Source organism: Ascidia mentula, chromosome 6 (assembly GCF_947561715.1).
Source record: "Ascidia mentula chromosome 6, kaAscMent1.1, whole genome shotgun sequence".
In the NCBI taxonomy this organism is placed as follows: domain Eukaryota; kingdom Metazoa; phylum Chordata; class Ascidiacea; order Phlebobranchia; family Ascidiidae; genus Ascidia; species Ascidia mentula.
In genome coordinates, this window is record NC_138571.1 from 7,570,919 (window position 1) to 7,587,795 (window position 16,877).

Here is a 16,877-nt window from a genome sequence, read left to right on the forward strand (position 1 = left end):
AAATCACAAATTGACCATACTGTCTGTGATTCATTTTTCCACAAAATCCACCTCAATATTTTGGCAGTTTTTCAGCTAAATGTTCAACAGCACCCTGTGTCAATTTACTGCCTGACTAATAACCGTGAAAACCATAGTAAAACTGCCCCAAACACGCTGAAAATTGCCCTGGCAACAGCCTGTTCATTTGCGCTCATTCATCCAAAACACTGGCACCCATGCATGGTCCATTGCATTGTTACATACAATTAACTCTGTTACGCAGGACAGAGTTCGAGAAGGGCATTTCCCAACCAAGAAACTCTTTTCCACAGAAATACAGAGTTGCGGTCTAAAGGTCGCCCAGTAAGTTGTTCCTTGACCATAATATACCCACTCCAACTGCTGAATTCGGGATAGAGCAGTGGGGCCTAGTTAGCCCGGGGTCGTGGGTTCAAATCCCACCGGGAACTTCATATTTCGGATCTCGCTCCGACTGTCGCAAAAAAACACTTAACTCCGGATTTATAGAATACTGAAAACATTTAATGGCGATATTATGTATCTAACGCAATGTTAGTGCATTCCTAATGTAAAAAAAATCATAAAAATTAACAGTAGAATTTCAGGTAAAGAAGGCAACAAGCAAGTAAACAGATATAATATGTCGTACACGCGAAAATGCAAATACTTCATGTAAAAGAAAAGCAATACATTCGGTGTAAAATCGCAAATTGTTTTCGAATTTTAATTGAATCATACATAACAAAGTTTATAAGCTGTACATAAGGCATTTAAAGGTTTCTTACCTGCATAGGGGGCATTTTTTACAAGGCAATATTTAGTAAGTACCATGAACACAATGGATGCAAAAAACTATCGGCCATGAAAAGCAATTCAGTAATTTCAAGACACAAAGTCAACTACAGAACGACACACGTTTTTGATTTTTGGGCTTTGTTTGCAGTGTTGGGCGGTTTTAATTGGATGTGGACGGATTTCGGTGGGATGAGTTCGGACGGATGGGGAGTTAATTCGTTTATTTTTTCTTCAGGGAGGTCTTTACCGGTCTCCAGTATGTAATCAATTCTAGCCACCTAAAACAGGAGGCAAGATGGAATGTAAAAACTAAATCGCGATAACAGCCGTTAATAGGAAAAAGCATATCAAGTACAAAACAAAATATTTCTAAATATATCTTTAGATGCGAAGTTTACTGTAGTGTAAACTTGTATACTTACGTAAAACGATAAATAAGATCTTGCAAGTAATGGTTTAGGGAAAATTAGTACGCCCAAAAAAACGAATGTTCAATGACAGCTATATGATAATCATGTTTAACTGCAAATGGCTTACCTGAAAAATTACTTGTTCAAGATCTTTTTAATTGGCTCGGCCTGTGTATTAAATTAAAAAATTAACAGATAAAAGTTAGGACAGGTAAGCCATTTGAACAGTTTTTTTAACAAATAAAGAATGTCTTACCAATATCATGGTTTCCTTTCGGCTTTTCGCTTCCTTTACAACTTTGGAGATAAGATCCTACGAACACAAAACAAGCACTCGAGTCCGAGTAGTTTTACATTCTTCATAGTTATCAAAAATCGTTAAATAGAACCTTGTTAAATAGAAAAAGTTGTCATTTTAACTTTCTCAAAAAAGTATGCGTTAAGGAATTTTCACACCAAAAAAACACTTCCCACAGTATCTCGTAAAATCATGCGGTTTCATCAGAACAGAACACACGATATTACCAGTTTCTTTTGCATGCTTTCCATTTTCTTTTCGTTTTCTCCATTTATCTTTTTTAATTTCATGTTTGATTTCTCAACCTACAAACCACGAAACACAACAACAATCATACTTCAACATAAATTCTCAACAAAAAACAGCAAACGAACCGAAATAAAATTTTAACAAAAGTTTTTCTTGAAAATATCAACCGAATTATTCAACAAGCACCTCATCCTGTGCCCGCTTCGTGTTCGATATTGTTTTTTGTAGATGTTTCACTTCAGATTGTTGACGTTTTAGGTTTCCGTGCTTCGATGTAAGGGTGGTAGCAACTGGTTCGGATGCTTTTTGCGAACCATACGTTACCAAACCTTCCTCGTTTGAAAGAAGATCTTTAGTTGACATTTTCATTCTTTTAGGATCGGGAGTCTTAACAATAAGAAAATAGTTATTGGAGATTTTTTTTCTTACTTAGAACATTCAAAGTTATGAGAGATCTTGGCATTGAAGCATGCGTTTCAGTAACCTAGCGATAAACACAAGAACTTGCAAGGATAATACAACTACAACAATTAAATCGTTTATATAGTTTAATTGACAAATTGTAATAATTTTATGCTCAATTGCAACCGAATTTTGACACAACGTAAAACTGTTTTATTTTTTTATTATGATGTGAAACAAAATCTACCTCGACTTTTTGCTGACCGAGTACTTGAATGGCGATTGGACGGTTTTCCATTTCCTCCAATAACTTTTCAAATATTAAATCATATTTTAATGCAAAGAACAATTGTTTACACTTTGTTAAGAGTTATAGATCATGGTTTCCCAAAGTGGGTTCGACCATAGTGTTTTATAAGAAATAACGAAGCATTTTTTAGGTAAATGTTGGTGAAGATTTTCGTCTTTGAGCAACTGACATACGAACAAATCCGAAAACAAAACAATGACGAACCGGGATTCCGCGGAAAACCAACTTTGGGAAACGTTTGTTTTGAAAGTTTTGGGATAGAAAACCGCAAACATGAGATTTTTTGAATTTTTGTATTTTGATCGAAAGTAATGTAATGTGCTGTGTTGCAATTTTAAACATTCATTTGAAAGCAAAATACTGAAATGGTCACGTGGTTACCTGGGCTGTGACGGGTTTCGCAGCAAACATTTTTTCGTAATTAATTTCACAATTGGCGGATGACTTGACCCGAGTACTGCTGTTCCATTCCGATGAAAGATGGAATTTGAAGCGACAGAAGAACTAAATCACAAAAGTACCGTTATTAAGTGACGTACAAGCATGAATGAGAACGATGGATTTCAAAAACAAACAACGATATTGGAGGACGCAAGTACAACCGGGAAATATTCACCTCAGAATATTTTCTGGGCAAACCCATGATCTTGTTGATTTTGATCTGAAACTTCAGGTTTCTCCCCTTTAACTGAGCTGGATCTTCCACAAAGTCATCTTCTCCCAAACTCGAACCGGTTATGTCGCATGGAATTGCTTGAATTGTCATCATTCCAACCTCCTCTCCTTTGTAATCACGAATCGGAACGGTGTCATCTGTGTCCATCTGAATAAATATATTTAGGCTTGTCCATTAGGCATTCGTAGTATTTGTGTGTTCAGACTAGTTTTGATTAGTTTCTTATTAAAACGTTATTTAGAGTACATGTCTTAACATTAAGGTTCACAGTCTTCGCAGCCAAGGCACTGCAGCCAAGCTGGATCAGCCACTTTCCCGACTTATGATCAGAATATTAGAGCTGTGATCGCCAAATATAAAGGGCCTGCGCAGTGGAGCGATCCTGCCTTGCTATGCGAAAGCATGGTATTACTTCTGTCTTAACATTAATGACGTATTTTATTTCGTTGTCTGGTAACACTACGAACCAGGTATCCAAGACTTTGAAGAAAGACGTAAGATGACCCGATAACCACATCAGAATTGTCGATTTGACAAAAGGGAGATTGATCCTGTGAACAATGGTACGTTATTCAATCACAGAGCAAAACATAATTATATTGGTTAGGGTAGCGACCAACAAATCAAAAGCAAATTTGAAATTTCTGATTGTTTTCCCGTAAGTAAAGTTTCTGGAAAAAGAGTGTTATTATAATTGAACGCACTTGGCCCTATAATAACCCACTAGAATAAACTGGTTTCGTCATAAGTATTGAAATTTTTTTAATTTCATGCGTCCACATTTAAATGCTATAGTGACATGGCATTTTTGACAATCCGTGATAATTCTACTGGAAACCTGGTCTTTGTTCCAATCTTCATCTTCTTCGACGTACATCTGATACATTTCCTGCATCGAATACTTCCTGTTGATAAACTCGTTTTTATCCCACATGTATTCGTTGCCTGTGACCAAATTCTTTGCTTTGATGGAAACCTGACAGACATAATGAAATGTTGGTTGTTGGTCACATAATTCAATACCTTTTTTCTCCCTTCATATTGATAGGCCTAAGTACATTCACTGAGACATAAAAGTAACGTTTAAATTATGTCAGGTATTTTAAACATTTGGTTATATGTCTCAATCATTATTTAGAGGAATGCACTCTAATACTCTATATAGATAACTTCACTTGAAATTTTCGACAAAAAACACAAAAACCGCAGTGTACTGATTATAATGCTTACATCAGCAGTTCATACCTCTGTTTTACCCTCCTTCAATCCCCTTGCCTGTGGACTGATGAGAGCAAGCTCGTACACCATTTTCTGATCCAACTCCTCAGACATAGCGTTTGCCTCATTAACCATCGGCATCATCTGGATGAGGTCTTCTTGCAGAAGAATGTCCTCTAAAAACAGCAATAACAGATCAGTAAAACAGGGCAGATTAAAGCCTCCCCGCCAGTTTCACACTAATACTGTATAAATGGGTTCATAATGTAATCAAGAGGCGTAAAACACTCCTTGTATTTCAATAACTTTTAAATCTGTATAAAAATGGTGCATGCAAAGCTATATCCAAAGTTAAGCATCTAGTTGGTGTACAAGCACAACTGTCCATCGCTATTACCTGTTGATTTTCCTTGCTTGTCCATATCAAAACCTTTGTTTTGAGCAATCTCTTCTTGTGCCGAATCAAAAGAAACTTTATGAACTTCCTGTCCTTCCTTTTCCTGTTTAGCGGCATCTTGTGGATGATGGAAGGCGTAAAGATGGTTCGAACCAAACATAACTCTATAAAGATGGTTGAATATTTAATTTACCTTATTTTATTTGAGAAAATGTCTGATAGTGCAAAAAAGGGAACAAATCCACTATTGAAAAAAATAATACAAACTAAACTCGGTGAACCAAGCCACCTTGACAGGCTGTCGATCGATAACCGTATCTTTTTACGTTGCTTCTGTTTCTACACTCTGCAGAAACTGATGATGCCTTTTTTAAGGCGAAATATATTTTTCTGCTGTTAAACATCTTAAGAGCTGTCTGCCTGATTGATTTTAACAGTTTTACTCAGTAACTGCAAACCCACTATTTTAAATATATTCCATTCCACACTAAGAGAAAGTACCTGTCATTGTGACGTAACTCTGTTTTTTCAGTGATGGCTTTTCCATTAACCAAAAGCTTTCCATGTGCATCATGGGGTGTGAGAAATATTGAACGATTCGATTCGTTTTCGATCAATGCGTGATCACCTTGTACACTACGCATAAGAATGAACACGGAAACTTAACAAAAGAAAATCATTTTATTTGCTTTAAAATTTCAAAACCTAACCTGGGTGGTTGCGAATATATCTATAAATTACCAAAATTATGTATTTATTGAACCAGGTCTCACGGGAGGGATATTAAAAAGTGGCCACGGATATGACTTGCTTTAAAACGGAGGAATTTTTAAAGTAAAGATTTGCCCATTCCCCCTACAGTCTCATGTGATATTCGAAAAACCGGCACATAATTTGTTTTCTCAAGGGTTTTGTAATTAACCCGTCAATCGTAAGAATAATTTTTTCTTAAACCTTAATCCCTTCAATACAATTGTTGCAGGTTCAACATTTCCCACAGCCGAGTTTCCTGGCGGGGTAAAATGAACGATCATTCCCGTCAGCATCGGGTCTTCGTTCAAGTTCCACAAGTGAGGAGTTGTCTTTTTAGCTTCCTGTTGAAATCACACATAGGTATATGTCGTGGGATTTACCAGATATTTAAAAGGATATGGCCATTCATTTGTTTAGAAATAACATCGAAGGAATCATAATAAACCATCGTTATTTTACGACTGTTAAGACATACTGCATAACCTGCAAAGAATTGTTGATGAAATTACTGTGTTTGTTTTTTTTTAATTTAAAATTATTAAATATTTGGTTGATGACGCAAATTCCTTTTGCAAACGAATAACCTGTTTCTGTATTTCATCCCTGATAAGTTGGTCTTTAAGTTTTTCCTGGTCTTCAAGCCTCTGCTGCCACGTCCTGTTCATATTTTCCATATCTTCTTGGTTCCGCATCAGCTGCATAACACCTTTCTTTTAACCGCTGATCATTAAAGGGTTTTACAAGTTCAAGCAAATCGATGAACGTTTTCCAAGTTGTAAAAACATTACGAAGGTAAAATTGTCTCGGTTTAAAAATTGTGCTTGGTGAAATTAAATAAACTTACATCTTCCTGTTGTTGCTTTCTCATTTCCTCCACCTCTTCCGGGGAGATCCCCTGCACCACAACCGTTCCGGCTTCTTGGTTTTTAAGCATTTCTGCAAAATAGTGTCGTAAATTTTATCATTGGAAACATTTTCCGAAAGAACGCTTTGAGGCAAATTCACACGAGGCATTATTATAAAGTGATACCAATCCCTTTCGTCATTCGGTTTCTTTACGGCACAGGTTTTTACCCAGGATGGATCGCTACTGAATCGGTAATCATAAGGGTTGGTTACATGACACTCTTAGTTACATCCACAAATATCCATGGTGGAAGTTAAACATATTTTTATGACGGGAACAAAAAGAAGGGGGTTCAAGAACAAGTTTGTGAGTTAAGCGAGGTGCCGACATGGAAAGAAGTTTGAAATTACTGCTTTTGAGTTTTAACTATCAGTTCAAACATTTCTCATAAAACCACATCCACGTGTAACCTTGACCCGTGAGAAATCGTCTCATGTCTACATATCTGCAATTGCAACTTGTATTCATGACAAGGAGTGTACATAAAAACTACAGTATTTGATCGAGTGCATTATCTTGCCCATGTTAAAATAAACAGATTAGTACCTTGCAAACGCTTGATTTCATCTTTCATCTCACGTATGAGTTTATCTGTGGGACTCTCATTTACAACTGCCTTCGTTTTAATTGCCTTTGCTCGATCAGCAAAACGTAAAGTGGAAAGTGTTTCCTCATAGTTGATATCAGCTGGACTGAGTGCCGCAATCTGCACAAATTATAAATCTGTTTACCAAATTTCGATGTCTATTTGATAATTGTTAGATTCATACGAAAGGTCGATGAACTTCATAATTACGTGGCAGTGTAAACACTCTTATTGTACAGAAATCTCCTCAACCAAAAGCAGCAATTGTGAGGCAAATGAAATACGTTTGTATTTTGGCAATAGACAAAGTCGTTTATTATGTTCATTTAAATTCGTTTTACGGACCGTTGAACACGACGTGGTTGTCGAGTGGTTTCGTTAGCCAGGATGTTTACACTTTGAAGAATTTCTCGTGTGAACCGTTCAACCAAAAACAACAAATAAGCAAAATCACCAGAATTGTTCCATAAGTGCACCACTTTTTATTTTCACGCAGTAAACTTTTTTTTTTACGAAAGTTTTCCGAAGATGGTTTGCTCACCATGATGGTCTTACTGTTTCCTCCCAGAGCGTTTTTTAGCAGTCGGGTTAAGATGGAATCGCGAAACGGAACAGTCACTTTCTTCCCATCCTGTATATCAGCAAGTGATTTAATACAGTTTCCCAAACACAAAAGACTTTTGTTAATCATCGATCCCTCCTTAAGCCTCGCTCCTGTGGCTCCTGTGCTCTCTGCACGCTCGCTTAATGTAAAACAAACAATAAGTTATTTGTGATAGAATTATGTAATAGTAATGGAGAATAACAAGCTAAATCTAATAGAAATCAGACATTTAATTTCCATTAACTTTTGTTAGGAATAAAACTAAACAAACAACAATATAAAAAAATTTAATAATAATGAAATTTGCCCTACGCTGTCAGAAAACTTAGTTATACAAGGGTTTACCTTCCTGCTAAATCAACAAGATTTATAATCGATGTCTTTGTCATGCTTTTTCCCACATCGTTTTTGGCCTTTTGTGCAAAGTTGATTGCAACAATAGTGTGAGCTCTTGAACTCGTGGCGTTCATGTTTGTTGCAGCAAGAGTTCGGTTTCGTGTACCCTCAGCTATCCTAGCTTCAATATTTGCATAGCTGCTCACGGGCGATACCTGGAGGCCTTCGACTGCAAAAACAAAGTAAAGTTAAACAAAGACTTTAAAAAAACGTTTAAAATTATGTCTTGATGGCATGTGGTAAGGATTAAACTGACAAAAAATAAATTGACCATTACGCGAAAACTGCATCAAACAGTTTTAATTTTGTCGTCAGAAATCTGGGTAACGTAAGTTAATTTTATTCATGGTCCAAGGTTTTCGCAAACCCGAATCACAAATTGCTTCCATGACGTTTTCGTTTTCCGGTTAACTTTCCTCACTCAGCGTTTGTACCAGTGGGCGGTACTGTGGCGATTTTTTACAAGTTGTGTAAGATCTTACGACAAAACATCACAACCAGTGAGGGCTTTAAGAGCAGATCTATTAAACATTTACTTTCATTTTGACAAACACATACTAAGCACAAACGCCAACCTTTTGGAATGTAATGAAACATTTATTACAATTTGCACAATTTTATGCATTCGATTAAAATAGACATCTTGCGAACAGCTGACACCTACCGTAAAAGCCTTTCTGTGAGTGCTCACGAACCTTTAGGCCTCCTTTCTTAAATGACGCAACATTGAGAAGGTCTTTTACAGTTTCATTGTATATCTCCAACATCGACACTGATACCTTAAAAGAACGGCATACTCATAAACACACAAAGTTAGGGGTGTGGTTCGATTAACACGTTCCACATCGCTTGAATTTACTGCACGACGTATTGGAAATGTTTAAACTCTTAAAAAACAACCGGCAAAATTTTAAAGATAATAAACCCAAGGGCGTTTTCCTTCTTGTGATGAAACCAGGTACAGCAAAATTAACACTACATAGATTTTGAAATAAGCAATACAGCCAAAAATGTTTCAAAATGTACAGCTTTCGTTTCTTTGCAATCACCTGATATTCAGCTTCTTTTGTGGCTTCATCAGTTTTTTTCTTCTCGTCAATACCTTTGAAAAGTTCTTCGCACGTTATGGGAATAATACCTGTAAGTAATCATAACAAATAAACGTGTTACTCCAATTGCGATAGAACATATTCTTTGGGAAATTATAATTTTGACTTAACCCAAACAAAGTTCAACCAAGAAAATCGTAATACAACAAAAATAATTTTCCAAGTAACGTATGATGGTTGATACTGCTCACAATTTCACTGGTTTCGCAACATACATTTACCTAATATGAAATCAAAGCAATACATACATATTGTAAATACAGTTTAGGGAAATTCATCTTTCAAAGGGTATGTTGACAACCAGTTGGAGTTTGTAGTCGAATCTCACCTTTGTTGAGGTTGTATCCAACCATAGAATACGATTTACCGGAACCAGTTTGTCCGTAGGCAAACAACGAACAGTTGAAACCTTTCCACGCATTTTCAAGAACACCCTTTCCCAAGTCATCAAACACCCTTGTCTAAGAAGAACAAATATGTATTTACAATGAGCACAAGAAATAATTGGTTGAAACAATAAATTCAAACAGACAGTGTTTCGGAAGAGGTCTGTTTGCTCTTCTTTTGTGTGTGTCAAGATTGTCACATTCAATAAACTTCCAATATTGACAGACAGGAGTTCAAATTTGCCAACAAACCCACGGACCAATGTTATTCCCATTTTTGTCAATATTGACAAAGCCACATATAGTGGAAACTTATGACATGACCAATTTATGGTTATTCTATAGGCGTGCAAAATTTTTACAGCATTTTAACTCAACAAATATAAAATTTGCAAAACTAGTCACATTTACAAACCAATTCATTCAAATATGGCCGGGCATAAGGCACCAGGTTAAAATTTGTATATTACAATACTTTGTAGATATCGCAGTGTTGAAAAATTTTTTTCTAATACAACCACAAAATACATCCAAATACTTGATCAGCATATCGGGCTTCAACTGGTTCCAAGTAACCATCCTCACGCTCTCTATATCCATCGTGTGACCAGTACGAATAATCGAACGTGAATTTTTTCTCTCCAGATTTTCCATCAGGTTCAGATATAATAGTTGTGTTGTCAATCATATCAATAACCAGCTTGGCATTTCTTGTTTTCTCTCGCTCATTGTATTTAATTTATTACAATAAGGAAAATTAGAACAGGTTTTATAATAGTACATATATCTGAATTAAGTCTAAATAATTACATTCTAATTTTACATAAAGCTAGTTCAAAACCAGGAAGTATTTAATCTATAGATCTAAGCATAATTTATTTTTAGTTGACAAGTATAGTAACACTTGCTTTCTAACAAATGAATTTCCATGCTTGCTGCATGTGGAAAGATAATATAATCACACAGTATACACAATAAAACTGGTTAGATAATATTTTATGACTCTTTAAGTAAATGTATACATAAAAAATGTTTGATTATTTTCTATTCTAACAAAACCACATTGCCCATTATTTAAATGTTGTGAAAAACCTCACTGCATGTCCCAAACAACAACAATTATAAATAAACAAATGTGCATGTAACACATATGGATTTATTTTTTGAATATGTTCATCATACAAGATGGAAAAAAACTATAACAAATGACAGTTACACTTTCTCCATGGATTTGGATTTTGTTGATTGGTTATGCATGACTTTGCAGATTAGTCGAAGGATATAAATGGGCGAAGTCTAACTGCAACTTTAAGATTGCTAGACATCCTCTTTCCTTTCTTGGTTGTTAAGTTACCTGGAAAAGTTTTCTCATTAAACTATGATTAACAACATGGTTGGTAAACATTACAAAACACATTGTATCAACTATATAAACCTCGTTTGTCATGTTGTCTTTCTCACAAAACCATTTAGAAAACACTTAATGTAACAAATTATTGTCTAGTAAAAGTTTTGTCACTACAAAATAAACTGCACAATACTTATTTTGTATATCAACCTAATGTGGTCTTTTCTGGTAATTGCTGCCATTTATTAACAACGTACCTTTAACAAACGTTAAGCCTTGTGCCAAGGTCGAAATTGACCAAGCCCTTGTAAAGCAGTCTCCAATTCCTAGGTGCTAAATTGATTATTAACCTTACCCAGTCGGGCACGTGACTTGACAGTCTACCATTTATACAGGCAACGTATTCAATAACAAGTATTTACGCGTCGCGCGACGTACGCAGTTGCCATAGCAATTAATTATTGGTGCGTAAAATCTCATACAGATATTTGTTATTCGGGTTTGGCTTGTCGTTTATGTTGTTTAAAACTTCAAGAATAATATTTTACTTCATACAAATTATCACATTAGTAATATTGGACTAAACTGACTATACCTTCTCTCTGTGACTTTAACATTTAAAAATATAAATTCACAACATTTTCAATACTTACATGATGGCTTAACGGGCCCAAATGCAAAATCATACATTTTTGGTTGTGTATGTTTCTTGTGTCTCATTAAAGAAGATGGACTTTGAACTTTGGTGTAATCCAAATCGACTTTGGTAAATTCAAGTTCTTGTTGTGCTGTACTAGGTCTATCCTGAACTCTCAATTCCATTCTGAAAATATCTTGTTCTCTTGTCACGTCTAAACTTTTTCACTAAAAAAGATTTCAAAATCTCTACGCAAATAGAATTTAGAACGTTGTTAATGTCACATGTTCCATCAGCGCAAGATTCGCAAACGCTTTCGGTCATTGAAAATTTGACTATACCGTTTTTTTCAGTTGGTACGAACAACAATCACAGTGCAAAACTGTTTAAGCAATGGTTTGCTTTGAGCAATGGTTTGCTTTACAGTGTTGTGGATATAGGCGCTGCATACGAGGTCAAATGTTTTGACCACATGCAGCGTCGCAGCAGCGAGATAACGTAGAATCTTTGAAAAGAACCATTGTGACGTAACACGGGCGCAGAGGGGCGCCTCCCTAACTTCAACTCTAAAGACTGACAGGTTCCTCAACATTAGGGTTGCAGATTTGCAGTTGCTAATTTCCTTAGATTATCATTTTTTTCACATGGATCAACTAATACTTTAATATGCTCAGTGGTTTCACTGGTAAAGTGGCACTTCATGTTTCAGGTTTTACAATCTAAATGTAAATTGGATCTACAAAAAATTTTGGATCAAAAACCATCAAAAATTAATGAATCGATATATCCAATGGAAATAAAAATATCGGCTTGATAGCAACGGCGTCGAAAAGCAAATTCGAAGTTAGCAACGTCACCTAGCGGTGGTTTGTCACATAGCGTAGTTTCCAACTTAAGTTTCGGTCATTTTGAAATGACGTAAATATACTTTTATCATTACATTTTAATAGTTACTTGAAAGTTCTTGTGCTAAAATCTGCAGGAGCCTATCATTTGTATTGCCACAATGCTGCAATTCAAGAGCATTCTTGTAAATTTTATGTTTTGTTATAGTCAGTTTATTGCATAGAAACCATCACAATACCTCAGGTATATTTAACATAATAAGACCAGTGATGTTTGAGCACATATGTTGATTTCGTTGTGAAAGGCAAAACTGTGTCTAAATATAGGCTTTACCACACCTACCACAAGCCCTGAGCCGCGAAGTAAATTTACGGCCGTTCACAAACAGGGCAAGAATTTATTTTAACGAGATTATTGAGAAAAAGAACAGGGAGTCCTTAGTTACGATATTTACCCATCTTTTAGTGGTTGTTGACCAACATGGCGTTAAATTTGTTCGAAGCGACCTGACGGTGGTAAATAATAAAATCATTGTTTGAATCACATTACATGTATGAGGCGGTTAAAATTGCGCTTGAGGAGTAAGACAGCGTCAACTTGTCAAGAAAATAAATGATACAATTCGTTGAATCGGGCCTAGGTAATCGCAGGCACAATTTTGGCGTACAAGTTATTATGGGTTAATTTAGGCGTAATTAACTTTGCGTGACACTATTTGGGAGGAGGGGGTAATTTCGTTTATTTTAGTCTATTGTTGTAAAGTACATAAGGTTGACTCGTCGTTTTATAATATTGTTGACTTCAAACGGGAGATCCAGCACTAAGCGTAGCGTCAAGTGCTTTTCATCCCCTATCTCTCCTAATACAAACCATTGAAAGCAACAACCATAAGAGGAATTGCACCTGCTGTCAGCGCTCATAAAAGTTTCTGCGACCTCATAAAGGTTCAAACATTTGCTTAGTTGGTTGACAAGAGTCAGATTGGCATCCATAATAGATTGTTATTTAAATCAAATAATGGGACACATATTGTAAACGCTCATGCTAATACAACCTTGTTTGCGTAGCACAGGTCGTTGTCCGGCAAATGGACTTAACAACAACGGTTAAGTCGTATACGAATTTACAGACCTGGCATTGTTAGCGGGCGGCCGGATTACCTCGTGAGATATGTTTGAGCAAGCTCTTTTGTAGGTCCTATCACATTGAAACATCTTTCCGCGACTTGTTTGGTAAAACTGGGCCAAATTTATTATCGATTCACAACTAATGTGTCGGGGCTCGTCGCTTTTTACAGTTTATATTTTTGAAACTGATATTGGCAAGCCTCAAATATATTTAAAAGCCTCAATATATATACCATGAAATTAGCTCTTTAACGCTATTTACGAATACATAAAGGATATAAATGGTCGAACACGAACAGCCACTTTCAGTCGATCGTCTTTTTTCCTCATGTTTCTTAATTTTCTTCCAGTTTCCAAAGTGGGGGTAACAGAACCTGCAGGTTTTACCAACAAAAATGTGCTTTAATGTAGGGTGTTAGCAGAATTGTTAAAGAAACGCTTACAGTTGCTCTGCAGGTCGTGGATAATCCTTCATAAAGCAAACATGCAAGTTTATAAATATCGAACAACAACCATGCGAGCCATTTCAGAATGTGGCAGATGGCCTTTAACCACGACTAAAATACAAGTTTCAATGCCAAAATATTTATATTTGTAAAGTATTAGTGAAATTCCTGTGGTTACACCAACTATAATTTAGAGAGATTTTATAGCAACGCAAAGTCCACAATATTCATAATACAATGTTAAATAAATCAAAATCCTGAAAATTTGCATGTTTGTCAGTGAGTTAAAACTTCGCATCCAAAGCAAATACATTTCTAAAACTTTGCATTCCACAGTTGCGGCTTTGATTTAAAATTATTGAACCAACGAATTGCAGCTGTCTCACAGAAGCTTTTACGACACCAAAAGATAAGGCGTTTCTACCGCGTAACGTCGCGTAACGTTTTTGTAAAGGTTTAATGACTTTCCACACTTTACAACGTAGATTTCAAATAATAGTTTAACAGACAGTAGCAATTGAATGTTGTGCACCCAGCCATCAAAATAACATCAACTAACCTTTCTTGGGTTTTGAACCTGTAGACAACGTTTTATTTCGAAATGCTTCCAGTCCGGGCAAAATCTCAGTAAATGAACTGCGTCTGTATTGGTATTCCGTCCGGCTTGAAGAGTTAGCTCCAGCCTTGACCGCGTTACTATGGGATGTGGGCGGTGCTCTTTCTTGCTCTCTACTGCCAAAAGATTTGGTAAAGGCGTTGGGACTGGGTAACGAGCGATTTATGGTGTTGACCGGGGCGTTTCCTGCTGAGATATTTCCTTCCATGTTGGTCGTTTCAACAGATATCGTTGTTTGGTAATACTCTAATAATGTTGGCATAGTGCTGAAGACATTCACCAATAGTGTCCATTAATCAAACAGTGAGAAACAAGTTGCGGCGTGCAGCTTTAGCCAAACATTTATATTCATAGGTTTAAAGAACAGTCCAGGTAAATGGATAAAAAGAGTCGCTGCTTATATAAAACGGCAAAATTTAAACGCAAAGTAAACGAATTTCAAACAACCACTTAAACTTGCTCAAGAAATTTGTTTACCTTTTTTCAGAAACCTTTTTGTTTGTGTGACTCTAATTTATGCTTCTTTTCGTGAAAACGCGAGCACACATACATTTAGAATTGACGAGAATGGGCCAGCTTTGGACCAAACAGTTGACCAGCACCTTTGCATTATTTGTCGCAAAATTTACCCACAAACGGTCTTTGGTCGGTTGAGGCCGGTTTACAGCTGCTCGATTGTTTGACAACAGGCGCCGTCGATTATTGGCGATGACGTATTTTACTCCTAATTTGGAATACGGTTGTGATGATAACGTTATAAAACCACCCAGATAATATTGACTATTGAATATGGGGCGAATTTAATGCAGTTAGAATTTATAATTATTAATAGGAATATAAATTTATAGGCCTAGTTGCGTCGCACTTTTATATAAACCTGGAATTTTTGGCTATAGGCTACAGACTATTATCACGTTATAACTTCAAATTTTTTGTCACAACACAGTTATTTGACGTGTGGTTTTACACTTAACGTGCATGTATTTTTTAGGCCAAATACTTTGCCATACATGACGCAACCAGCATCGCCTGCACTAAAAATGTAACTGTTATTGTCACAAGTTGCACATTAAATTAGCAAAATTAATCTAGTTTTTTTCAGGGTTCGTGAGGAAAACTTTCTTTGCTAAATATCCTTGAATTGGTCAACTTTTAATTATCCAGCGATAAACCACGAAACTGACAAAATAAATTCTAATAAGTTACTGACTCTCCGTTAGCCTGATATTACTGTAACCGTAATGCACTAATCCATATATAGGTCGGCGATCTACACACGACCATTTTTTTCTATACGAGAAGCAAAACCAGATGACCACATACATCGTAAAGCTTCGTGGTGGTCCGTGTTTTTTACGACAAGTTTCCACATGTTTGTAGTAACCAAAAGTAGCTGTTTGCTAATCAAAAGCGCGGAACCATTGCGGTATCGCTTGTTTGTCAAGACATGATATGTGCCTCGTACCTTATATGCCACACTTATACGACTCGTAATAAACCACACACTCATAGCTATGTGCACCGAATTTAATGGGTGAGAGCAATCTGTTCCTTGAAGGATCTCTAATAAATTTATGCCGCGGTGGTCGATATTTGTTTGAAAAGATGGACGCGCGGACTTAATTAATAAATGACCGATATCTCGTTCTCATGTTGAGCAAATAAGTGAATTGGTTAAGTTAAGACATATTAAAGTATGTGATATTATCATATTTGTTTCCGAAATGTCGTTGTAAGTTTTCTTTATTTTAAAAGTTTGTATTACAGAATAGCAGTTTTGTCATAAATGTTGGTAGCCTACGTGAGGTCAACGACGCATGATGCTTGTAGGTTTTGGTCAAAATCGGCGTAATCTTAAGCAGCAATTATTTATGTTGGTTTTGTATGGAAAAACGACTTTTTTCAGGAAAAGCGAAAGTACACATATTTATGTCTCTTTTACGAAATGGAATCGAAATCAAAATTAGTAGCGGAATGGTTGCTCTTTATGCCAACTTTTAAGCCAAACTATTGTAGGTAACAAAGCGATGACTGTACATTTTGCAGTTGAAAGCAGTTTAGAATTCAGGTACCACATATGTTGAAGAAGGTCCATATTCCTCGTCTGTACTCTCTGGTCAAATTGCCCCCTATGAGCATTTGTCTCCAGGTTGGACATTGTGTTGGGTAAATAAGAAACAAATATTTTTTTCAGAAAAGGGTTTGGTTACTACCCTAACCAAATTTTGCGGTTTTATGCATGACCATTCCATCCTCTAGGGCTACGCAAAAATAAGCATAAATATTAGTTGCCGAATAATTGACTAAGCAGCCTCCAGGCCCTTCCAATGCCATAAGGCAGTAGTTCTTAACCTGGGC

The 16,877-nt window shown here is 36.2% G+C and overlaps 1 protein-coding gene across 2 annotated transcripts; it reads right to left on the bottom strand.

The window, feature by feature from the left end:
- Positions 1–506: 506 nt before the first annotated feature.
- Positions 507–11,248, bottom strand: LOC145907486 (kinesin-like protein KIF28). Of its 2 annotated transcripts, XM_082994891.1 has the most exons (25): positions 11,105–11,248; positions 10,782–10,853; positions 10,038–10,228; positions 9,442–9,574; positions 9,054–9,142; positions 8,669–8,783; positions 7,954–8,173; positions 7,546–7,747; positions 6,965–7,124; positions 6,356–6,447; positions 6,096–6,206; positions 5,713–5,852; positions 5,260–5,394; positions 4,759–4,922; positions 4,389–4,537; positions 3,982–4,119; positions 3,611–3,694; positions 3,084–3,290; positions 2,849–2,971; positions 2,405–2,467; positions 1,942–2,142; positions 1,734–1,811; positions 1,465–1,521; positions 1,336–1,376; positions 937–1,076 (listed from the first exon to the last, which is right to left on the bottom strand). In XM_082994891.1, exons 2-24 carry the CDS (start codon positions 10,822–10,824, stop codon positions 1,344–1,346), a joined length of 2,928 nt encoding a protein of 975 aa, XP_082851017.1. In that variant the 5' UTR covers positions 10,825–10,853; positions 11,105–11,248; the 3' UTR covers positions 937–1,076; positions 1,336–1,343. The 2 variants fall into 2 exon arrangements, with proteins under 2 accessions (XP_082851016.1, XP_082851017.1); XM_082994890.1 differs by lacking the exon at positions 1,336–1,376 and having other exon boundaries at positions 507–1,076.
- Between the last annotated feature and the right edge of the window lie 5,629 nt (positions 11,249–16,877).